Below are 25,388 nucleotides of genomic sequence, written 5' to 3'. Positions count from 1 at the left end.
TTTATTGGGCTGGGGGGGGCTGTTTGTGCCTCTGGGTACTGGAATTGCCAGGGGGGCTGTAAGGTGCCACAGACAGTCACTATTTATTGGGCTGGGGGGGGCTGTTTGTGCCTCTGGGTACTGGGAATGCCAGGGGGCTTGTAAGGTGCCACAGACAGTCACTATTTATTGGGCTGGGGGGGCTGTTTGTGCCTCTGGGTACTGGGAATGCCAGGGGGCTGTAAGGTGCCACAGACAGTCACTATTTATTGGGCTGGGGGGGCTGTTTGTGCCTCTGGGTACTGGGAATGCCAGGGGGCTGTAAGGCTGCCACAGACAGTCACTATTTATTGGGCTGGGGGGGGCTGTTTGTCCTCTGGGTACTGGGAATGCCAGGGGGCTGTAAGGTGCCACAGACAGTCACTATTTATTGGGCTGGGGGGGCTGTTTGTGCCTCTGGGTACTGGGAATGCCAGGGGGGCTGTAAGGTGCCACAGACAGTCACTATTTATTGGGCTGGGGGGGGCTGTTTGTGCCTCTGGGTACTGGGAATGCCAGGGGGCTGTAAGGTGCCACAGACAGTCACTATTTATTGGGCTGGGGGGGGCTGTTTGTGCCTCTGGGTACTGGGAATGCCAGGGGGGCTGTAAGGTGCCACAGACAGTCACTATTTATTGGGCTGGGGGGGCTGTTTGTTCCTCTGGGTACTGGGAATGCCAGGGGGCTGTAAGGTGCCACAGACAGTCACTATTTATTGGGCTGGGGGGGGGCTGTTTGTGCCTCTGGGTACTGGGAATGCCAGGGGGCTGTAAGGTGCCACAGACAGTCACTATTTATTGGGCTGGGGGGGCTGTTTGTGCCTCTGGGTACTGGGAATGCCAGGGGGGCTGTAAGGTGCCACAGACAGTCACTATTTATTGGGCTGGGGGGGGGCTGTTTGTGCCTCTGGGTACTGGGAATGCCAGGGGGGGCTGTAAGGTGCCACAGACAGTCACTATTTATTGGGCTGGGGGGGGGCTGTTTGTGCCTCTGGGTACTGGGAATGCCAGGGGGCTGTAAGGTGCCACAGACAGTCACTATTTATTGGGCTGGGGGGGGCTGTTTGTGCCTCTGGGTACTGGGAATGCCAGGGGGGCTGTAAGGTGCCACAGACAGTCACTATTTATTGGGGCTGGGGGGGCTGTTTGTTCCTCTGGTACTGGGAATGCCAGGGGGGCTGTAAGGTGCCACAGACAGTCACTATTTATTGGGCTGGGGGGGCTGTTTGTTCCTCTGGGTACTGGAATGCCAGGGGGCTGTAAGGTGCCACAGACAGTCACTATTTATTGGGCTGGGGGGGCTGTTTGTGCCTCTGGGTACTGGGAATGCCAGGGGGGCTGTAAGGTGCCACAGACAGTCACTATTTATTGGGCTGGGGGGGCTGTTTGTGCCTCTGGGTACTGGGAATGCCAGGGGGGCTGTAAGGTGCCACAGACAGTCACTATTTATTGGGCTGGGGGGGGCTGTTTGTGCCTCTGGTACTGGGAATGCCAGGGGGGCTGTAAGGTGCCACAGACAGTCACTATTTATTGGCTGGGGGGGCTGTTTGTGCCTCTGGGTACTGGGAATGCCAGGGGGGCTGTAAGGTGCCACAGACAGTCACTATTTATTGGGCTGGGGGGGCTGTTTGTGCCTCTGGGGTACTGGGAATGCCAGGGGGCTGTAAGGTGCCACAGACAGTCACTATTTATTTGGGCTGGGGGGGCTGTTTGTGCCTCTGGTACTGGGAATGCCAGGGGGGCTGTAAGGTGCCACAGACAGTCACTATTTATTGGGCTGGGGGGGGCTGTTTGTGCCTCTGGGTACTGGGAATGCCAGGGGGGCTGTAAGGTGCCACAGACAGTCACTATTTATTGGGCTGGGGGGGCTGTTTGTGCCTCTGGGTACTGGAATGCCAGGGGGGCTGTAGGTGCCACAGACAGTCACTATTTATTGGCTGGGGGGGCTGTTTGTGCCTCTGGGTACTGGGAATGCCAGGGGGGCTGTAAGGTGCCACAGACAGTCACTATTTTTGGGCTGGGGGGGGGCTGTTTGTGCCTCTGGGTACTGGGAATGCCAGGGGGCTGTAAGGTGCCACAGACAGTCACTATTTATTGGGCTGGGGGGGGCTGTTTGTGCCTCTGGGTACTGGGAATGCCAGGGGGCTGTAAGGTGCCACAGACAGTCACTATTTATTGGGCTGGGGGGGGGCTGTTTGTGCCTCTGGGTACTGGGAATGCCAGGGGGGCTGTAAGGTGCCACAGACAGTCACTATTTATTGGGCTGGGGGGGGCTGTTTGTGCCTCTGGGTACTGGGAATGCCAGGGGGGCTGTAAGGTGCCACAGACAGTCACTATTTATTGGGCTGGGGGGGGGCTGTTTGTGCCTCTGGGTACTGGGAATGCCAGGGGGGCTGTAAGGTGCCACAGACAGTCACTATTATTGGGCTGGGGGGGCTGTTTGTGCCTCTGGGTACTGGAATGCCAGGGGGGCTGTAAGGTGCCACAGACAGTCACTATTTATTGGGCTGGGGGGGCTGTTTGTTCCTCTGGGTACTGGGAATGCCAGGGGGGCTGTAAGGTGCCACAGACAGTCACTATTTATTGGGCTGGGGGGGGCTGTTTTGTGCCTCTGGGTACTGGGAATGCCAGGGGGCTGTAAGGTGCCACAGACAGTCACTATTTATTGGGCTGGGGGGGCTGTTTGTGCCTCTGGGGTACTGGGAATGCCAGGGGGGCTGTAAGGTGCACAGACAGTCACTATTTTATTGGCTGGGGGGGCTGTTTGTGCCTCTGGGTACTGGGAATGCCAGGGGGGCTGTAAGGTGCCACAGACAGTCACTATTTATTGGGCTGGGGGGGCTGTTTGTGCCTCTCGGGTATGGGAATGCCAGGGGGGCTGTAAGGTGCCACAGACAGTCACTATTTTATTGGGCTGGGGGGGCTGTTTGTGGCCTCTGGGTTACTGGGAATGCCAGGGGGGCTGTAAGTGCCCACAGACAGTCACTATTTATTGGGCTGGGGGGGCTGTTTGTGCCTCTGGGTACTGGGAATGCCAGGGGGGTGGAAGGTGCCACAGACAGTCACTATTTATTGGGCTGGGGGGGCTGTTGTTCCTCTGGGTACTGGGAATGCCAGGGGGACTGTAGGTGCCTACAGACAGTCACTATTTATTGGGCTGGGGGGGGGCTGTTTGTGCCTTCTGGGTACTGGGAATGCCAGGGGGGCTGTACTGAGGTGCCACAGACAGTCACTATTTATTGGCTGGGGGGGCTGTTTGTGCCTCTGGGTACTGGGAATGCCAGGGGCTTTAAGTTGCCACAGACAGTCACTATTTATTTGGGCTGGGGGGGGCTGTTTGTTCCTCTGGGTACTGGGAATGCCAGGGGGCTGTAAGGTGCCACAGACAGTCACTATTTATTGGGCTGGGGGGGGGCTGTTGTTCCTCTGGGTACTGGGGATGCCAGGGGGGCTGTAAGGTCACAGACAGTCCACTATTATTTGGGCTGGGGGCTGTTTGTGCCTCTGGGTACTGGGAATGCCAGGGGGGCTGTAAGGTGCCACAGACAGTCAACTATTTATTTGGCTGGGGGGGCTGTTTGTGCCTCTGGGTACTGGGAATGCCAGGGGGGCTGTAAGTGCCAAAGAAGTCACTATTTATTGGGTGTCAGGATAGTCAATTAAGAGAAACCTTTTCAGCCAAGGTTTTAAAAACAGTGCAAAATACAATGGTTCCTATATAGAAAGAAACAGTTTAGAAAAATGTACCCCCATCCTCAATTTGGTGCCAGAACTGAAGGTGAATGAGGGGCTTCCCTCTGTTCAACAACTGGCCCATGGGCAAACTTTACTGCTCTGAACAGCAGGGGTAGGGGTATGGGTAGGGGAGAGGTCCAGTGGGTAAGGCAGCACCAGAACTAAATACAGCCCTGATCTCTTTCCAGTTAAAAATCTGTGGGAGCGTTTTAAAATTGAGGTGCACAAATATCTTCTGCCAACCTGAATAACATGGGGCAGAACTATTCAAATGAATGAGGCAACAGTGTGCCAGTGTACTTACCCCCAGTGTCGGGCGCCCTAGGCAACCTGGTCGGCTTTGCTGCCCCAACCAGTCCCCCCCATACACAGTGCCCCAATTGCCCCGAAGACAGGGCCCTCCGAAGATGGTGTTCTTGGCTTCTTCTCCTTCAGCGGCAGCTCCGGTGACTTCAGACTCCTCCAAGAGACAGGCCCTTTTATAAGGTTGCGCACGGGGCACAACCAATCGGATTAGCCGCTGACAACCAATGAAATTTAAGATGCCCAATGTTAAGGTTGACTGGGCCCTTATTTGATTATCCAGAAGCATGGCTGGGCCCCCCTTAAATGTAGAAATTCTCCGGGACGACTGTGCCCCCCTGATGGCGGCCCTGGCTATTTATAACTGGACGATCTGGAGAGCAAGCATTTTGGGAAAAGGTAAGGGAATGGCAATGCCAGGTAATATATTTATGCGTTATAGACAGAAGCCAGGTACTGACTTGGAGTAAAAAATAGGTCCTGGCATTTCAAGGACACAAAGGCCCAACAGCCCAACAAATAGTGATTGCCTATGGCAGGGGTGGCCAGACTTTTTCGGTCGCGACCAATTATCCTGCAAGGTCTTTTAATCAGCAGGCTTCTTTGTGACACTGTTTCAGCTATCAACCATGGGCAGTAACTCATGGCAACCAATCAAATTGTTGCATTCATTGTTCTACCTGCAGGTGACTGGAATAATCCAAACTCCAATTGGTTGCTATGGGTTACTGCCCAGGGGCAAATTTGCACCAGTGTTAATAAACAAGCCCCCAGAAAGATCTTCCAGGGAAGGTACATCTGCCATTGACTTCTACATAATATCGACTAGTTTTAGATGGCAAATTGTTGAATTCGGAATCGTCGCCAAATATCCAAAAAGCCGCAACTTTTTATTTGGTGACCTTTAGCGCTTTTCTCTGTAATAATAAAACAGTACCTGTACTTGATCCCAACTAAGATATAATTACCCCTTATTGGGGGCAGAACAGCCCTATTGGGTTATTTAATGGTTAAATGATTCCCTTTTCTCTGTAATAATAAAACAGTACCTTGTACTTGATCCCAACTAAGATATAATTACCCCTTATTGGGGCAGAACAGCCCTATTGGGTTTATTTAATGGTTAAATTGATTTCCCTTTTCTCTGTAATAATAAAAACAGTACCTGTATTTGATCCCAACTAAGATATAAATAATCCTTATTGGGGCAGAACAGCCCTATTGGGTTTAAATTAATGTTTTATTGATTATTTAGGTAGACTTAAGGTACGAAGATCCAAATTACAGAAAGACCCTTTATCCGGAATACCCTTTGTCCCAAGCATTCTAGATAATGGCTCCTATACCTGTAGTATATTCGAGGATCAGGTTAAAATAAAATGATGTCTTCATACAATGAAGTTCATGGAGCCTTTGAGCAGACTAGGGGCCCAAAATTCTGGGGGACCACATCTGGCCACAGGCCTCCAATTGACAACCGTGATCTAGACTGTTAGATGGTGCTTTGTTTCCATGGGGCAACTGGGAATGGAAGGTCGATTTCCATGGATCAATAAGAATATAATAAAAGGTTCCAAAGCAACAGTTGATGCCAGTTTGGGAATGGCACACTTTTCCATATCCCCAGGCTGAACCTGGTGCAGCTACAGAAATATATATAAACCTTGTACAAACATAGCCACAGGCAGTCACAGAAACCCTATGAATATACACAATAGATGCATTACTGAGAATATACTCATCCCACAAGTTGCCTGACTCTTAGGTCAGTGGGTAGAAATGCAGGAATCGGGTACACCGGGGCATCTAAAGCTGAGCTTCATACGTATGGGCCGTAGCAAAGAGCTTTCTGAGCGGCCTGTCTGGGTCAAAACCAGACCCTAGTTGCACCCACCAGTGATGTAGGCAGAAGTGGTCCATGTACAGGCCCAAAGTGGGCAACAAGGGGCTCAGGCCTTGGGTCTGTGTTGTACATGACCAGCATGGTGTTTAATCAGTGCTTAAGAAACTGCAATAAATCACCATAAACCACTGCTTATTGCCCTCCCAATACTCCCTGATAGCTGCACCCATGCCAAAGGCATTGTAGTCCCTAAAATCATGTTGAGTAAAGGACTTTGCCCCAACCTCTGGGTGGATTACCCAATCTAAAGGGCTTGTAAACCCTGCTGCACTGCATTGCTCAACCCAACTGTATTTAGTTGGTGCCGGACTACAAATCCCAGAATAATGCATATATAGATGAAGCTGAGGCATGCTGGGAGCTGTAGCCTATGAAACATGGAGTTGATATGCTTCTTGAAAGCATATTGCTCAGATGAAATGTATTGAAAACTTTTTCCCCAAATCTCAAAATTAAAAAAATCCCCCAATGAGAATCCCAGTTGGGAGCAATAAGCACAGTTTCCCAGCACTGAACAAGTCTGTCCCTTTATCCCCATGTCTGATTCCTGTGCCATATAATGACGGGGAAAATGCCATCATTATCTCTATATGTAAGGTACCAGCAAGATGGCCGACACAGTGCTGGGAATCGGGATTCTTAGTGGTGAATTCTATTGCATTTTGGTCAGTAGAATTCTCATTAGTGAGTTTTATTGCATCTATAATTATGTTTTTGGGCAACTTCTATAGCATAACTAGGTTATAACCCCCTTCAGGGTCCGCAGTGAGGTGTGGAGTCCTTTGTCATTGTTACTTTTTATTACCTATCTTTCTATTCAGACCCACTCCTATAACATATCCCAGTTTCTCATTCCAACCACTGCCTGGTTGCTAGGCTAGTTTGGACCCTAGCAACCTTATTGCTGCTAAAAGGCCAAGACGGAGAGTTTGCTCAATATAAAGCTAAATAATTCAAAAAACACAAATGTATGTATGTATGTATATCTTTATTTATAAAGTGGCTACTTATGTACACAGCGCTGTACAGTTAGAATACATTAATACAAACAGGGGTTATTAAGATAATAATAGATAAATACTCCGTTTATAACATAAATACAAATAAATAAATACAAATAAATACAAGATACAGTTAGCAATAAGTTAAGAGTCAAAAGACACAAGAGGATGGAGGTCCCTGCCCGAAGAGCTTACAATCTAGATGGGAGGGTAACTTACGGACACAGTAGGTCACAGTGTCACAAATAATAAAAAAATGAAAGACCAATTGCAAATTGTTCAGAATAGCACTCTACAGGGTTGGACTGGGCCGCCGGGACACCGGGAAAAATCCCGGTGGGCCCTGGCCCTAGTGGCCCAGTCCGACCTTTGCCGGCGCTCCCCCTTCTGACTGTTCCGCCCCGATGCGTTCAATTTATACGCAATCAGGGAGGACGTCAGGTGGGGGGGTTGGGGGGGCCCCTGGGGGGGGGTAGGGGACACGGCTGCAGGGCCCCTGGGGCGGGAGCCCCGGTGGGCCCTGCACCCCCCAGTCCGACCCTGGCACTCTACACAACATACCAAAAGTGAATTTACTGAAGAACATGTTTACAAACAAGGAGACAAGAAACAGGGCCGGAACTAGGGGTAGGCAGAAGAGGCAGCTGCCTAGGGTGCAACGATGGAGGGGCGCCAGGCAGGAGCCTCTCCTGCCTACCCCTAGCGCTACTTTGTCATTGCCTGCGCCGCTTGTCATTAGCGGCGGAAGCAATGACTGAACTAACCGCCCCGCCCCCTCCCACCTCCTCCTGTGAATTGGGGCGCATGCGCCGTTCGGGGGGCAGGGAGGTGGGCGGAGTTTGCCGACCGGGTTGCCTAGGGCGCCCGGTCGGCTTGGCCCGCCCCTGACAAGAAATCCTGTTTTTTTTGATAGAGGACTCAGCACAGCGTTTCTGTGAATGCTTATGGCTGTATTCACGTAGACTGTTCTGATAAAGCTTACTTAGCATTGCAAGGGGAGAGCACCCCTTACTCTCTTAGTAGTTAAGCCAATGCCCAGCATTATTGCCAGGATACAGTAGTTGGAGTGAGCTCGGCAAAGCTCTGGCGCACAAGAATATTCCGGCCCTGCATCCAAATTTAGAGTTCTACAAGCCTCCAAGATCCAACCCAGAGGTGAGTTTGTGACTTTAATTATACAATAGAAGGAGGAGGAGGAGGAGGAGTACCATGGTGCTCGTGCATTTCCCTCCCAGGGATGGGTACCTGACCTTGTGCTGCTTATTGTTTCATTAGGAAATCCAACTGAATCTCAAGGCTCCGGGGCTTTTGCTGAACTGACTCTCAAATCCCTCACATCCTTCTCATGCCCCATTCGCTGTTTGGCGGATGCCGTTGGGATTTATCAGGCCTGTGACCTGAGATTAGTGGCTGAAAGTGAAGGTCACACACACCAGCCTCCCCCTTAGCCGTATAGCAGGATGGATTATAATTCCCTGCAGCCATCAACTATATGTTTAAAGGGCACCGCTCACAATTAGATGCGGCCAAATAAAGCCCTGACCACTCTTTAATACCGGCCACATATTGAATCCACGCCTTGCATGGCTAATTAACAAATCATTGAGATGCATGCTGCAGACTGAACTGGTTCATGTACAGCCATGCAGCATGCATCTATATGAATTGCTAATTAGCCATGCAACATGTGGATTCAATATGTGGCCAGTATTAAAGGGGTGAGGTGGCAACCCTAGAACTTGGCAGGACCCACACACAGACCAATAGGCTACCAGCTTGGCTGGGTGGGAACTGAACTGCCACCACTTTCCATAGAAGGACACTGAGCCCTGAAAGACTTAAAGGGACAGTAAGACCAAAAATGTAAAGTGTAGCAAAGCCCTGCAAAGGTAAAAGTTTGTGTTTGCTTCAGAAAGACTACTATAGTTTATATAAACAAAGCTGCTGTGTAGCCCCGGGGGCAGCCATTCAAGCTGGAAAGAAAAGCACAGGTTACATAGCAAATAACAAATAAGCTTTCTACATTCCCATTGAATTCTACAGAGAATATCTGTTATCTGCTACGTAACCTGTGCCTTTTCTCCTGTTTTTCCAGCTTGAATGGCTGCCCCCATGGCTACACAGCAGCTTTGTTTATGTATAAACTATGGCAGTCTTTCTGAGGCAAACACACAGCTTTTAACCAGTTCAGGGCAACAGTACATTAACCCATTATCCAGAAAGTTCCGAATTACTGAAAGGCCGTCTCCCATAGACTCCATTATAAGCAAATAATTCTAAATTTTAAAAATGTTTTCCTTTTCTCTGTATTAATAAAACAGTACCTGTACTTGATCCCAACTAAGATATAATTACCCCTTATTGGGGGCAGAACAGCCCTATTGGGTTTATTTAATGGTTAAATGATTCCCTTTTCCCTGTAATAATAAAACAGTACCTGTACTTGATCCCAACTAAGATATAATTACCCCTTATTGGGGGCAGAACAGCCCTATTGGGTTTATTTAATGGTTAAATGATTCCCTTTTCCCTGTAATAATAAAACAGTACCTGTACTTGATCCCAACTAAGATATAATTACCCCTTATTGGGGGCAGAACAGCCCTATTGGGTTTATTTAATGGTTAAATGATTCCCTTTTCCCTGTAATAATAAAACAGTACCTGTACTTGATCCCAACTAAGATATGATTAATCCTTATTGGATGCAAAACAATCCTGTGAGGTTTAAATGATCCAAATTACGGAAAGACCCCTTATCCGGAAAGCCCCAGGTCCCGAGCATTCTGGATAACAGGTCCTATACCGGTACCTTTACTAAAAACTGAAACAGAAGGTTTCTCTCTAGAATATTCTAGGTGCATTTCTTTCCATCAGGCTGACGCCAGACTGGAACAGCTCGTAGGGGTAGAGGATTCGGTCATAGTGCAACTTCAGAAGAGAGCCTGTGCCTTTGCCTGGCTGGTATCCCATCCGATTGCCCACCTGAGACCATTTCTTCTCTTTAGTGACAACCTCAAATCCCCCCTCACTGGAAACCACCTGGAGTGAAAAAGGAAAGAAGGTAACAGTCTACGGATGGCTCTGGGCAATAAGGCCCTTTCTGTTCTTTTAGAAAGGTGTAATTATATAAACTTCCTGCAGTTATTTAATTACAGTAAACCATTTAATCCTGGCGCAGAAGACACTGCAAGATGCTAATGCGTATGTTGTTTATCTGCAGAACCACCTGTCCCTGCACGCCCACCTTGCTCAGTGCATACACACCCAACAGCTTGCCATCCACCACTGGAATTCTGAGCGCGGAACCTTGCAGCTCCCAAAATTTTCCCAGCTGATCCAAGAAATCGAGTTTGACACGGGTCATTGCCTGGATGAAAGAAAATTCCGACAGTCAGGGTGAAAGCCTGCAGATAACATACTATACTAAAGCAAAGAGTAATTAACTTATGTTTGGCCGTAATACTGATTGTATTGTAGAACTTAAATATAGAAATAAGTGTTCAGGTTTGATGTTGAATTAGGGTAGACAATTTACAGCAGCTTTCCACCTATAAGGGCTCTGGCACACGGGGAGATTAGTCGCCCGCGACAAATCTCCCTATTCGCGGGCAACTAATCTTCCTGAATTGCCATCCCACCGGTGAAAATGTAAGTCGCCGGTGGGATGGCACACGCTGCGCAGGAGATTTCGGCAAATCGCCGAAGTTGCCGCAATCGCGCCGCCGTGTGTGCCATCCCACCGGCGACACATTTTTGCCGGTGGAATGGCAATTCGGGGAGATTAGTTGCCCGCAAACAGGGAGATTTGTCGCGGGCGACTAATCTCCCCGTGTGCCAGAGCCCTTATAGGTGGAAAGCTGCTGTAAATTGTCTACCCTAATTCTAACATCAAACCTGAACACTTATTTCTATATTTAAGTTCTACAATACAATCAGTATTACGGCCAAACATATACATAGCCACTTGCAGTTGTCCAGCGATGTAAAGTTACCAACAATATGGTCTATAACACACTGGACTTTTTAACTTCCTTTTCTCTTTTTGGAATTGTAGTTAAAATTCACAGTGTTTTCAATAAAGTCTAAGGGTTACAACCTTAAGGGTGAACACACAGAGCTACTAGTAGCAGCTACTTTTTCATGGCTACTAAATGCCAGAAAATCCCCTGCCATAGACAATACTGAGAATTGCCTCTGCTAAAACACATGTAGAGACAATTATCAGTAAATGATCAGCATTGTCTATTTTAGTAGCCACGACAAGTAGCTGCTACTAGTAGCTCTGTGTGTCTTCACCCTTAATCTTGCAGAAAATGAAGAATATTCTAGTCTCCTGGGCATCAAGGGGGAAAAGTGTGTATTGGACTATAGCTTAATCCTTTCCTGTTGCAGCCTAGTGGCTTTTAATGAGGAGGCCTACTCACCTCCCAGGGGACATACACATAATTGCTGGAGAGGGAACATAGCATGGGAGGAGGCGCTGCATCACTGTGCAACATAAGCAAGCGGAACTGGCACAACAGGTGTGCAATTGGCTCCATACACTCCCTTCATGGCAGGTAATTAAGATGAATAAACAAAACATGCAAATGCACAGGATATCTCCAGCCTATATCATAACAAGGGAAACATGTACCTAATCTGTACTGCTGTGTCTTTTTCTGTCTTTTTGTCCTTGCCACATATCCAAGCTCTAATTAATTTAAGAATGGGATACCCAACAGGTGGCCCTCCTGCTATACTTCTTCCAAATTCCCCTGCTGAATCGGAAGCCATGCTAGAACTGCTTTTGTTTAAGCTGCCAGGGAGTTATGATGTTATGCAGTGTGATTCCAGTCTCTATAAATGACTTCTGCCCACATCCGCATTTTAACAATGCAAGATCATAAAGTCAATTAAACATACATGTTTGTTTATATAGCAAAGGTTCTATTTAGCTATGACTGGTCTAGAGCAGTTAGAATAATGAAAGTAAATATCGGCTACTGTTCTGGAACAAATACAATACTGCCTAAAGGTCCCCATACACGGGCCGATTGTAGCTGCCAATATGGGTCCCTTAGACCGATTCAGCAACTAATCGGCCCATGTAGGGGCACTAACGACGGGCCTGCCCGACCCATATCTGGCCTGAAATCGGGCAGATATCGACCGGCAGGTTAAAAAATCTAGTCGGATGGGGGACCGTATCGGCTCGTTGATTCGGTCCCCAAACCGACTTTGCCTATACCCGTCATTATAATTCGATCGTTTGGCCACACAATCAAATTAGCCTGGATTCTCCTGATATCGGGAGAAGATCCGCTCGCTTGGCGACATCGCCAAGCGAGCGGATCTGAAGGTGTATGGCCACCTTAAATCCAAATATCTGTATATAACTAATAGGGATATGGAAAACCAACCCAAGTTGGTCAAGCTTCTAACTAACAATTTTGTTAATGTCCATATCCTCAAGTTCCAACATGTTAATGTAGCTACAAAAACAGCAGTTTGTAATAACCATGATCTGGGTTTATTCCCAGCACAATAATCACAGAAACCTTACCTCTAGTTCGTTGAGGCGCTGTACCCGAGGGGTGAAGCAGAAGCTTTTGACATCGCAGGCAAAGGGCGGCTGCCAGTCCTGAGATAAAGGAACATAAAAGCAATAAAGCTAAGCTGTAACTGTGCCAATAACCAAAACTGGCTCTCTAGGGGGTTAAGAATAAATCTATAAAGCGCACAGGCAAACTAAAGGGAAATTCTAGGTTTTCTTTTCTATACCTTTTATAAAGAGAAAATAAAGGATAATTATGAGTTTTGTCCTGCAAAGGGATGCTCAGAACAATGTATTTGGAGCAGTACCTGCCCAAGTTCCAAGTTGTAGAAGTAATTCTGAACCTTGCCTTCAGAAGTACAAATAATATAAACCCTGCCTGTGCTACTAAATCAGCAGGGGAGACACACTAGGGGGTTACTGCTAGCATTAAGCATTTTCATGGTTAAAGTAATAGCGCTGCTAAACGTTTAAACAGTTTAAATACCTACAGGTGTCAGGAAGGTACCTATATAATATAAACCCACACAAATAATATGTATAGGATTTATTTTTAATTAAATAAATAGAATACAAACTTCATAGGAAAAAAACTCCCAGTGGGCCCCCTTGCTCACCCAACCATTTGCCTTGTATGCCTACACCATGGCCATTACTCAATTCTATGAGAAGAAACAAAAGAAATAAAGGAAAGGATAGATAATAGTATGTAAAAATAAGTAATTAAGAAATTAAAGAAAGTGAGTGAACTGGGAAGGAATGGTGGTCTGGACAGTGGGCCTAAGGTTTTCTGGTGGGCCCTTGGCACCCCAGTCCAACACTGGTGGCTGTTATCTAGAAGCAGCAAACTGCAGCTTAAAACTAGGGATGCAACAAATCCAGGATTCGGTTCAGAATCCAGGAATCTCGCCCAAACCCCAAAATAGTGGATTCGGTGCATCCCTACTTAAACCCCAGGTATAACCCTAATGTGTACACTAAAGCTGCAGTGTTGGGATTTTAGGAAAAATAGACTACAAAGTAATGGCAGAGAAGATTCATTTCAGTAATTGGACTTCCCTTCCATTTGTAATCATTGGAGCAAAAACCCTGGTCAGTACAGACAGCTTCAGTTCCATGTTGCCCCCGCCTCCCCCATAAGGGGGCATAAAGTAGTAAATAGGTTAAGAGGTGAGAAAAACAGCCAGTTGTAAGATTGGGGTAGAACCTGGAGAATTAACCCCCTGCATTGCAAACGTGGATATCGGCTGTTATAACGCTGATCTCACTACATAAAGGTGCGTATATACATTTTTTTTGTAAGCCAGACCAACACCTTATTGGTGTAAACAGCAGTTTTGTTCAATGACAATTATTTGCGTATGTAAGGCTCTTAAGTTGGAAATACACAGCCAGCTCCACTGTTTTGTCAAGGTCACCAAATGAGTGGATCTGGGCTCGATTTGGACACCCTCCTCCTGGGCCAAATTGGGCCGATACGAATGTGGCCCAGGGGCCCAAGACAGGATTATACAGAAAGGCCCACAGACCAATTGGATGAAGGCAACATCAACGCACCTATTCAGTCCATGTTCAATCTGTCCGAATATCTGACAAACGTACAATACCCTGCTGACTAGGTCCTCCACCTCTTTCAGCAAAAAATAATACAAAAGTTCTTCTTTAACTACTTAAACTTTAATGGTTTGATTATAGTGACCTTTCAGCTTGGACACAACCACCCCACTACTGGCTGACTATTGCCTTCTTTGATTGTTAGAACAATAATATAATATCAAATAATAGAATAAATATTATCCATTGAAACTGCACCATATGTGATAGCCCAAAACAGTAAATGCAGTCGGCCATTAGCCACTCTAAACATGCATAAAGCAAATTTAGATAGAGGACACTTTCCCCATGATGTTTGGCCATATGGCCTGTATACATAAGTAATCCTTACAAATGCAAACAAACACACTTTGGGCAGTCCCTCTCTTTCGAGCGCTCTGACGTCATTGCGTGACTCCTTCTTCGGCACGCTTCTCCTTCTCGCCACTTAGGCCCGCTCTCCATCCTTAACGGTTCTCCTTGCCACAGATCTTCCTTGCATTGTGGCTTGCCATCCTTCACAGTGGTGGGGGGAGGACTCGGCATCGACCCTCTCGCTCTCCATCCTGAACGCGGTCGCTCCGCTTGCCATCCGGGACCCCAGAACGCAGAACGCAGGCCAGACGCTGGAGGGACGGTACCCGCAGGGCACTGTACTTAACCTGTACCTGGCACCGTACTTAACCTGTACCTGGCACCGTACTTAACCTGTACCTGGCACCGTACTTAACCTGTACCTGGCACCGTACTTAACCTGTACCTGGCACCGTACTTAACCCGTACCTGGCACCGTACTTAACCCGTACCTGGCACCGTACTTAACCCGTACCTGGCACCGTACTTAACCCGTACCTGGCACCGTACTTAACCCGTACCTGGCACCGTACTTAACCCGTACCTGGCACCGTACTTAACCCGTACCTGGCACTGTACTCAACCTGTACTTGGCACGGTACTTAACCTGTGCTTGGCACTGTATTTAACCTGTATTTGCACGGCCCTTATCACGGGCTTGGCTCTGTATGTAACCTGCACTTGGCACTTTACTTAACTTGTACTGGCATGGTACCTAACCTGTGCTTGGCACTGTATTAACCTGTTCTCTGCACTGTGCTAAACTTGTACTTGGCACTGTATTTAACCTGTACTTGCACGGCCCTTAACACGGGCTTGGCTCTGTATGTAACCTGCACTTGGCACTGTACTTAACTTGTACTAGCATGATACCTAACCTGTGCTTGGCACTGTATTAACCTGTCCTGGCACGGTCCTTAACACGGGCCTGGCTCTGTACTTAACCTTTACTTGGCACTGTATTTACATGTATATGGCACCGCACTTCACCTGTACTTGACACAGTACTTAACCTGTGCGGGACACGGTACTTAACCCTTACTTGGCACTGTACATGGCACGGTACATGGCTATATACCTGGCACCATATCTGGCACTGTACTTGGCTCCCTACTACTCCTGTACTTGGCACTGTACCCCACTCCGTGCTGCAAGGTACTTGGCCTTAAACTTGGCACCGTGCCCGGCTCTGCACTTGGCACCGCGCTGGCGCTGCGCTTGGCACCATACTAACTACGCCCCGTACATCAGCACTGTCCCCGTACTCGGCCTGCACTGACACTGTAATAAGCATTGTGTTACGCGGTAATCGGCTCCGTTTTGCCTTACTCGACAGGATATTCCTTCACTACCGACCTTATGCTGCTCTACGCCCACTGGGCTCTAGGGGAATCCCCTTTATGGTACAATACCTAACATGCAGTAGGTGTCGCCAATACCCCTTGTGGCAGAAAGGATCTGTCCTCTGCTTCTCGTGGCTCCTGGTCGCAGCCTTTTCCCAGGCCTAGTCTTGCCCTCCCAGCCACCTTCCAAATCTCAGGGGTGGCTGATTCGGCAGCGGGGCACTATGCTTCAACGCAGGCTCCCACTTTCAGCACGGACCCCACTTATGGGCCATTCTGCTTCCACTGGCATTCCCAGTTGGCCGCCCGCCTGGATAAGATATTGGACAGGCTGGGCCGCAAAGGTCCTGTTTTTCGGGCCGAATAGCTCAAGCATCAGGCCTTCCACCCAGGAAGACTTAGCATTAAGACTCCATACACGCCTGACCACTGGGAGGATCATCCCTAGTGAAGGAGAAGCCTTCCCTGATGACCTAAAGGAGTCAGTAGAAGCTCCCTAGTCTCCTTCCGAAGCATTTGACTCTATCACTGCATCGGCTGCAACCTTGTTATTCCTTCCGCAGCAAGGGTTGGTATAATGGTTCCTTCCCCACCCTTCTGTGGAAGCACCTCTCCCTCAGAACACAGTTCGTCCACTTCATGAATTCCTTCCTTCTAGGACTCCATGGACAAGAAGGTGGATGGACCCCTCTCATACACACTCTCTTTAGCAGGAGAAAGCCAACGTCCCATTATGGTCCCAACCTGGGACTCCCAGGCCACCCAGTCCTGGTCCAAGATGCTGCCGGCCTAGCCTCCCAAATCCAGGACGCCAAGGAATACATCGAAACGCATCCCTTGAGGCAGCACAGGTGTTTAGCAACACAAGACACCCTTGGTAGCCTCTGCTGTTCACCGTGTCGACATCTCCGGTCAGCCAAGACTCTTCTACAGGTCACCTCCCCTTCCCACGGGAAGTCCTTATGCCTAGGGATAACAACCTCCTTTTCCATTCGCGCAGGGTCACCTTCATGACCCGCAGTGGAACATCCGTGGAATCGAACAAGTCTGCCTGAAGGATCAGGATCCTACCCAGGACACGATTCCCTTGCGTGGTGCCTGTATATGTCTCATATCAGCCAAAGTCGGACCCTCCTGGAATCACGAGGGCGGCTTCGGACCGTGGACGCCAGTCCAGCAGATTGGACCATAGCTCCAAAGAAGCATTGGCTCAAGGGACCTGCTCGACCTCAGAAGCGCAGCTCCTGATCAACACCAGGAAGATCAGGATAACCCGCATGGCCATTCTTCTCCTACCACACATGAACCGCAAGTTCCACTATTAAGGGCCACCTATCACGACCCTCTTGCCCCAGCGGCGGATGCCCTAACGGCCACAGGGACTTAATCTGCATACTTCCCCTTCTCCTCCTCTGCCTCAGAATTGTCAGAAGAATCAAGGTGGAGTCATGAATCATCATTCTGCTTCCCTCTCCTGGCCAGGAAAGCCTGGCCCACCAACGATGGCGCTCAGTAAGTCTGACCCTGGCACCTTCCTCAGGACTCCGACTTCTCGCTCCAGGTAATGCTCACCACCCCGATCCAGCCTCCCCGAAACCAACGGCCGGCTAGCAAGCACAAGGCTCTTCACCAGATGGTACCCGTACCATGAGGGCAGCTCGGAAGCTGGTACCCTCCAAGGATGAAGGATCCACCAGACCTGGCGTGTTCGGGGTACTCCCTCCAGTTCTTTCCCTCTCGGCTGGTCATTCCCACTGTCTAGTGGGGAGAAAGGTTTGACCCTGGATTCTCCCTAATACTCGATTCGGCCTGGCTCGACATCCTCCAGTGAGGATGCTCATCCTACCGGACGTCACCACTTCCCACAGGAAAACACACTCCTCCTTGCGACCCCACTTGGGACCTCAACCAGGCTCCTGCCTACTCGGCAACACTGGCCCCGGCCACCATCTCCCTTGTCTGCCTACCTCCAAGACAGTCCTCTTGACAGATACCTCCTAACCACGGAGTGCCTGAGACCTCCGCATTTACATCAGCGTCCCTACCTACCTTCCTCCACGCAGACCAGGCAGTCCCACGAACACTTGCCATCATTGTTCCAAGGGTGGCGCCTTCCCTCAGTCAACCACGTTACTTCCATTCCCAAGGAATTGGAACTCCACTCTTGGACCCGGTCGGGCATAAAAATTTCACCTCCATCGGGGTACAGACACGTACCGCAGGACCCGCAAGACCATATGCAGAGCTCGCATTGCCTGGAGGAAGTCACCTCCCCTCTGCTCCAGAGCATACTCCAACACGGGTATCAGCACCCCCGGAGCCTTCCGGTACAAGATGTTCGGCACTCAGAAGTGCAGTGCTGTTGGGAACGAAGGACCTCGCCGGAGGAGCCGTCGTCGAGGAGCCGTCACCGAAGGATTGTGCTGTGCTGGCTACTAACGTACTAGGGGGGGTTGGCTGGCTACCAATGTACTAGGGGGGTTTGCTGACTACCAATGTACTAGGGGGGTTTGCTGACTACCAATGTACTGGGGGGGCACTGCTGGCTACCAATGTATTAGGGGGGGCACTGCTGGCTACCAATGTATTAGGGGGGGCCCTGCTGGCTACCAATGTACTAGGGGGGGCACTGCTGGCTACCAATGTATTAGGGGGGGCACTGCTGGCTACCAATGTACTGGGGGGGGCACTGCTGGCTACCAATGTTTTAGGGGGGGCCCTGCTGGCTACCAATGTACTGGGGGGGCCCTGCTGGCTACCAATGTACTAGGGGGGGCACTGCTGGCTACCAATGTACTAGGGGGGGCACTGCTGGCTACCAATGTACTGGGGGGGCACTGCTGGCTACCAATGTATTAGGGGGGGCACTGCTGGCTACCAATGTACTAGGGGGGGCACTGCTGGCTACCAATGTACTAGGGGGGGGCACTGCTGGCTACCAATGTACTAGGGGGGGGCACTGCTGGCTACCAATGTACTAGGGGGGCACTGCTGGCTACCAATATACTAGGGGGGGCCCTGCTGGCTACCAATGTACTAGGGGGGGTTTGCTGGCTACCAATGTACTGGGGGGGCACTGCTGGCTACCAATGTATTAGGGGGGGCACTGCTGGCTACCAATGTATTAGGGGGGGGCCCTGCTGGCTACCAATGTACTAGGGGGGGCACTGCTGGCTACCAATGTACTAGGGGGGGCCCTGCTGGCTACCAATGTACTAGGGGGGGCACTGCTGGCTACCAATGTATTAGGGGGGCCACTGCTGGCTACCAATGTACTAGGGGGGGCACTGCTGGCTACCAATGTACTAGGGGGGGCACTGCTGGCTACCAATGTACTCGGGGGGCACTGCTGGCTACCAATATACTAGGGGGGCCCTGCTGGCTACCAATGTACTAGGGGGGGTTTGCTGGCTACCAATGTACTGGGTGGGCACTGCTGGCTACCAATGTATTAGGGGGGGCACTGCTGGCTACCAATGTATTAGGGGGGGCCCTGCTGGCTACCAATGTACTGGGGGTGCCCTGCTGGCTACCAATGTACTGGGGGGCCTGCTGGCTACCAATATACTAGGGGGGGCACTGCTGGCTACCAATGTACTAGGGGGGCACTGCTGGTTACCAATGTACTAGGGGGGGCCCTGCTGGCTACCAATGTACTGGGGGGGCACTGCTGGCTACCAATGTACTAGGGGGGGCCCTGCTGGCTACCAATGTACTAGGGGGGGCCCTGCTGGCTACCAATGTACTAGGGGGGCACTGCTGGCTACCAATGTACTAGGGGGGGCCCTGCTGGCTACCAATGTACTAGGGGGGGCACTGCTGGCTACCAATGTACTCGGGGGGGCACTGCTGGCTACCAATATACTAGGGGGGCCCTGCTGGCTACCAATGTACTAGGGGGGGTTTGCTGGCTACCAATGTACTGGGTGGGCACTGCTGGCTACCAATGTATTAGGGGGGGCACTGCTGGCTACCAATGTATTAGGGGGGACCCTGCTGGCTACCAATGTACTGGGGGTGCCCTGCTGGCTACCAATGTACTGGGGGGGCCTGCTGGCTACCAATATACTAGGGGGGGCACTGCTGGCTACCAATGTACTAGGGGGGCACTGCTGGCTACCAATGTACTAGGGGGGGCACTGCTGGCTACCAACTTACTAGAGGGGGGCACTGCTGGCTACCAATGTACTAGGGGGGGCACTGCTTGCTACCAATGTATTAGGGGGGGCCCTGCTGGCTACCAATGTACTGGGGGGGCCTGCTGGCTACCAATATACTAGGGGGGGCACTGCTGGCTACCAATGTACTAGGGGGGCACTGCTGGCTACCAATGTACTAGGGGGGGCCCTGCTGGCTACCAATGTACTGGGGGGGCACTGCTGGCTACCAATGTACTAGGGGGGGCCCTGCTGGCTACCAATGTACTAGGGGGGGCACTGCTGGCTACCAATGTACTCGGGGGGGCACTGCTGGCTACCAATATACTAGGGGGGCCCTGCTGGCTACCAATGTACTAGGGGGGGTTTGCTGGCTACCAATGTACTGGGTGGGCACTGCTGGCTACCAATGTATTAGGGGGGGCACTGCTGGCTACCAATGTATTAGGGGGGGCCCTGCTGGCTACCAATGTACTAGGGGGGGCCCTGCTGGCTACCAATGTACTAGGGGGGGCACTGCTGGCTACCAATGTACTCGGGGGGCACTGCTGGCTACCAATATACTAGGGGGGCCCTGCTGGCTACCAATGTACTAGGGGGGGTTTGCTGGCTACCAATGTACTGGGTGGGCACTGCTGGCTACCAATGTATTAGGGGGGGCACTGCTGGCTACCAATGTATTAGGGGGGGCCCTGCTGGCTACCAATGTACTGGGGGTGCCCTGCTGGCTACCAATGTACTGGGGGGGCCTGCTGGCTACCAATATACTAGGGGGGGCACTGCTGGCTACCAATGTACTAGGGGGGGCACTGCTGGCTACCAACTTACTAGAGGGGGGCACTGCTGGCTACCAATGTACTAGGGGGGGCACTGCTGGCTACCAATGTACTAGGGGGGGCACTGCTGGCTACCAATGTATTAGGGGGGGCCCTGCTGGCTACCAATGTACTGGGGGGGCCCTGCTGGCTACCAATGTACTAGGGGGGCCCTGCTGCCTACCAATGTCTCATATCTGTGAGTCCTTTGTATTTGTGGGAGGGGGGCCCAGAAATTTTTTTTGTGAGGGGCCCCGTGATTTCTGATGGCGGCCCTGTGCACGGGGGTATAGTAGCAGGGAGGAGGGGCTTCATACTCTTCTTCCTCTCTAGTGTCCTGCCTCCTGCTGGTAGATACTATACCCCATGGTCCCTGTGTCCCACAGACGCCCTGAGAGAAAAGGATTTAATGATGAGTATCACAAAATCTCCTTTTACTTTTTGTTCAGCCACTCCCGAGTCATCTGGTTGCTAGGGTTTACATTACCCAATTAGCAACCAGAAAGTGGTTTGAGTGAGAGACTGGTATATGAATAGGAGAGGGCCTGAATAAAGAAATAACAATAACAACTAGAAATGGAAGTTTGAGAACAAACTTTATGTTGGGTTAAAAAACGTGAAGTCACTAAAGGAAATTTGATCTGTTGGCTCCGCCCACTGTTTCTAACCTTGGACCACAGTTCTATAGTAAAAACCACTGTGCAAAGTTTGGGGACCCTGGTTTTAATACTGTCTGAATGGCAGCAATTTAAATTTCCCCACTGAAAGTCAACAAGAGACATCTGATTGGCGGTTGGTGGCTCCGCCCACTTTTTCTAACCTGGAATTGTACTTACCCAGTGACTAACTCTGCAAACTTTGCATTAACTCTGCAGAGTCTGGGGACCCCGGTGTTATTACTGTGAGAATGGCAGCAGGTTGGATTTTTGCCAAGTCAGTACGTAAAATCTAATTGGCTGTTCACAGTTCCGCCCAGTTTTGGGCATCCAACAATCATCATATTTTCATTCAGGCTGGCCCCATGACTATGTGATTCAAGTTTGGGGACTGTAGCCTCAGAGCTGTAAGATTGGCCGCAGTTTAAATTTTCCCATTAAAGTCAATGGGTTATATTTGATTGGCTGTTGTTGGCCCCTCCCCCTTTGGGATCCAGCAATTGTCGCTGTTTCATTCTTCATTTCACTCTTCCCTGTCAAAGTCAATGGAAAATTGGGGTGTTCGGAGCAGCGCCACAAAAAGACGGGGGGAATCGCTTAGAAAAGCACAAGCAACCTGCTCCGCTATAGGGCGAAGAAGTGTGGGGAGTCTGGGTGTTGTACCCCTAAAGCTGTAGGTGGAGTAGCGTTTAGAAAATGGGGGGCGCTAAGAATAAGAAGAAAAAGCGGAAGAATAAGCTGAAGTCGAAGAACAGTATGATGGGTTTTTCAAATCAACACAATTAAAAGTAGCCTCGCGGAGCAATAGTTTCTTGGCTGCCGGGGTCAGTGACCCCCATTTGACTGTGGAAAGAGTCAGAAGAAGAAAGCAAATAATTAAAAACCGCTTTGTTCGCTTTTATAAAAATGTGACTGGTTATCTCCCCTAGTCCTCCTGTAGTGTTACAGTTACCCAACATCTGTTTGTGAGATTAATATCCAATGTTATTCTTATACCAGGAACGTTCAGATAAGGTGGCCAAGCGGCTGCAATTGATGGCGCAGAGATACGAGGCTCTGGAGAAAAGGCGCAACATGGAGGTAGAGGGCTATAAGACTGACATCAAGCTGCTGAGACAGCGGTTAAAGGATGTAGAGAAGCAACTATTCAAGGTGAGTCTGGGATAGACCGACGGCAAGATTTTCTGTTGCACGCATCTCATTGCCTTATACGAAAGCATATCTATATACAGAAACAAGATGGCAGAGAATAAATATTAAGTGTCACCTTAACCAAACAGGGGAAAACACACAGGCTGGTATTTTCTAGTACAATCTAGTAGAAGAGATGGCTATTCTGAGACAATTTGCAATTGGTCTTTTTTTTTTTATTTGTGGATTTTACTTAGCTTTTGTTCAGTAGCTTTCCAATTCGAAATTTCAGCAGCTGTCTGGTTGCTTGGGTTCAAATTAGTCTAGCAACCAGTCAGCGCTTTGAATAAGAGACTTGAACATGAGTAGGAGAGCACCTGAATAGAACGATAAGTAATAAAAAAGGACAATAAAACTGTAGCTTCACAGAGCAGTAGTTTATGGGCTGCCGGGGTCAGTGACCCCCATTTAGAGCCAGACGAAGAATGCAAATGATTAAAAAAAAAAACTATAAAAAAATGAAGACAAATTAAAAATTGACCATTCTATAACATACTTGAAGGTAAAAACCCATTATCCAGAATGCTCGGAACCAAGGGTATTCTGGGTATGGGGTCTTTCCGTAATTTGGACCTCCATACCTTAAGTCTACTAAAAAATCATTTAACCATTAAATAAACCCAATAGGGCTGTTCTGCCCCCAATAAGGGGTAATTATATCTTAGTTGGGATCAAGTACAGGTCCTGTTTTATTATTACAGAGAAAAGGGAATCATTTAACCATTAAATAAACCCAATAGGGCTGTTCTGCCCCCAATAAGGGGTAATTATATCTTAGTTGGGATCAAGTACAGGTCCTGTTTTATTATTACAGAGAAAAGGGAATCATTTAACCATTAAATAAACCCAATAGGGCTGTTCTGCCCCCAATAAGGGGTAATTATATCTTAGTTGGGATCAATTACAAGGTACTGTTTTATTATTACAGATAAAAAGAAAATCAGGTTTAAAATGGAGTCTATGGGAGACGGCATTCTGTAATTCAGAGCTTTCTGGATAACGGGTTTCCGGATAAGTGATCCCATACCTGTACTATGATATTTGGAGCAGCAGTTACATTTTCTAGCCAGTAGGGGGAGCTTAAACTTCATAACACTGCTATTGCTGTACTAGAGGATTAAACACATGCAGTGAGACGGCTCATAACCAAACTAAGAAGGAACCCCTATGGGTAAGGGCCCTGTGGGGGTGAGAGGAGATGTGAATTAATCTTGCTCTCCTCTTTTTGCTCTCCTCTCAGGTGACGCTGAATATCGGGCCAGACCAAGATCTTACTATTCTGGATGCAGTGCGGCAGGGCAACAAAAAGACACAAAAAATTCAAGGGGAACTGCGCAACTTAAAGGCAAAAATCTGTGGCCTGGGGAATGAACTGAGAATCGGATAGAGCACAAGGGAGACTGACGGAGCTGCCACACTAAACAAGGAGCCACAGGTAAAGGTCTACCCTGGCTCTACCTCTGGGATTATATAGTGTGTTCGGCCCAGGAAGGAAGAATATTGGCGGCCATACACGTTGCCAAGCGAGCTGATCTTCTCCCGGTATCCCCACCTACGGGTGGGTTATATCGGGCGAATTCAGGCTTATTAGAACAAGGGATATTAGAACAACGGATCAAGTACAGTACCTGTACTTGATCCCAACTAAGATATAATTACCCCTTATTGGGGGCAGAACAGCCCTATTTGGTTTATTTAATGGTTAAATGATTCCCTTTTCTCTGTAATAATAAAACAGTACCTGTACTTGATCCCAACTAAGATATAATTACCCCTTATTGGGGGCAGAACAGCCCTATTTGGTTTATTTAATGGTTAAATGATTCCCTTTTCTCTGTAATAATAAAACAGTACCTGTACTTGATCCTAACTAAGGTATAATTACCCCTTATTGGGGGCAGAACAGCCCTATTGGGTTTATTTAATGGTTAAATGATTCCCTTTTCTCTGTAATAATAAAACAGTACCTGTACTTGATCCCAACTAAGATATAATTACCCCTTATTGGGGGCAGAACAGCCCTATTGGGTTTATTTAATGGTTAAATGATTCCCTTTTCTCTGTAATAATAAAACAGTACCTGTACTTGATCCCAACTAAGATATAATTACCCCTTTTTGGGGGCAGAACAGCCCTATTGGGTTTAAATGATGTTTAAATTATTTTTTTAGTAAATTTAATGTATGGAGATCCGAATTACGGAAAGATCGCTTTTCCGAAAAAAGCCCCAGGTCCTGAGCATTCTGGATAACAGGTCCTATACCTGTGCTTAGCTTTTTGTACAGCAGCTCTCCAGTTTGGAACCTTAGCTATCTTGTTGCCAGGGCCTTTTTACCTTAGCAACTAGGCAGTGATTTAAATGAGAAACAGGAATATGAATAGGAGAGGGTCTGAATAGATGGATAAAAAATAAAGTTCACAGAGCAATAGTTTTTTGTTTTGTTTTTTTATCTACTGGGTCAGTGACCCCCATTTAAAAGCTTGAAAGAATCAGAAGAGGAAGGCAAATAATTCAAAAACTAAACTCTGGCTGGAAATGCTGTATTTTATGTACTGAACTCCCTGTACCAGCCCAGAGAGTCAGCAGCCCTATGAACTAATGATCCTGGCCTTTAACTTTGTCCACAGCAGGTCTGTGTGTCAGTGGCACTGCACATGCTCAGTGGGCTCTAGGCTGCTGTTGTGCAGATATTTACCTTTATATTGTGAGTTGGTCCCTAAGGTAAGTGTAGTGGAGATCACACAAAACTGTTCCTGTGAGACTGAGCTAGTTAAGAGAAAA

General features: G+C 48.9%; 2 protein-coding genes across 7 annotated transcripts in view; one reads left to right on the top strand and one right to left on the bottom strand.

The window, feature by feature from the left end:
- LOC101734594 (coiled-coil domain-containing protein 77-like) overlaps positions 1–25,388 on the top strand; it is a 597,836-nt gene that overhangs the window by 49,277 nt on the left and 523,171 nt on the right. For 3 of the 6 annotated variants that reach the window (XR_004219943.1, XR_004219945.1, XR_004219944.1), the window contains exon 6: positions 23,847–24,041. Coding sequence is in view for 2 of the 6 variants with exons in the window: in XM_031892259.1 (XP_031748119.1) it covers positions 9,836–10,009 (174 nt within the window). In the remaining 4 variants the exon portion in view is untranslated. Of the gene's footprint in view, positions 1–9,835; positions 10,014–23,846; positions 24,102–25,388 lie in introns of those variants that run through there. The other 3 variants (XM_031892259.1, XM_031892261.1, XM_031892260.1) reach the window with 2 other exon arrangements.
- LOC101730989 (coiled-coil domain-containing protein 77) overlaps positions 1–25,388 on the bottom strand; it is a 606,394-nt gene that overhangs the window by 179,687 nt on the left and 401,319 nt on the right. The gene's annotated exons all lie outside the window — the stretch shown is intronic.

Source organism: Xenopus tropicalis, chromosome 8, assembly GCF_000004195.4.
Source record: "Xenopus tropicalis strain Nigerian chromosome 8, UCB_Xtro_10.0, whole genome shotgun sequence".
NCBI lineage: Eukaryota > Metazoa > Chordata > Amphibia > Anura > Pipidae > Xenopus > Xenopus tropicalis.
The sequence above is the reverse complement of the archived record's forward strand: the minus strand, read 5'-3'. Positions and strand labels throughout refer to the sequence as shown.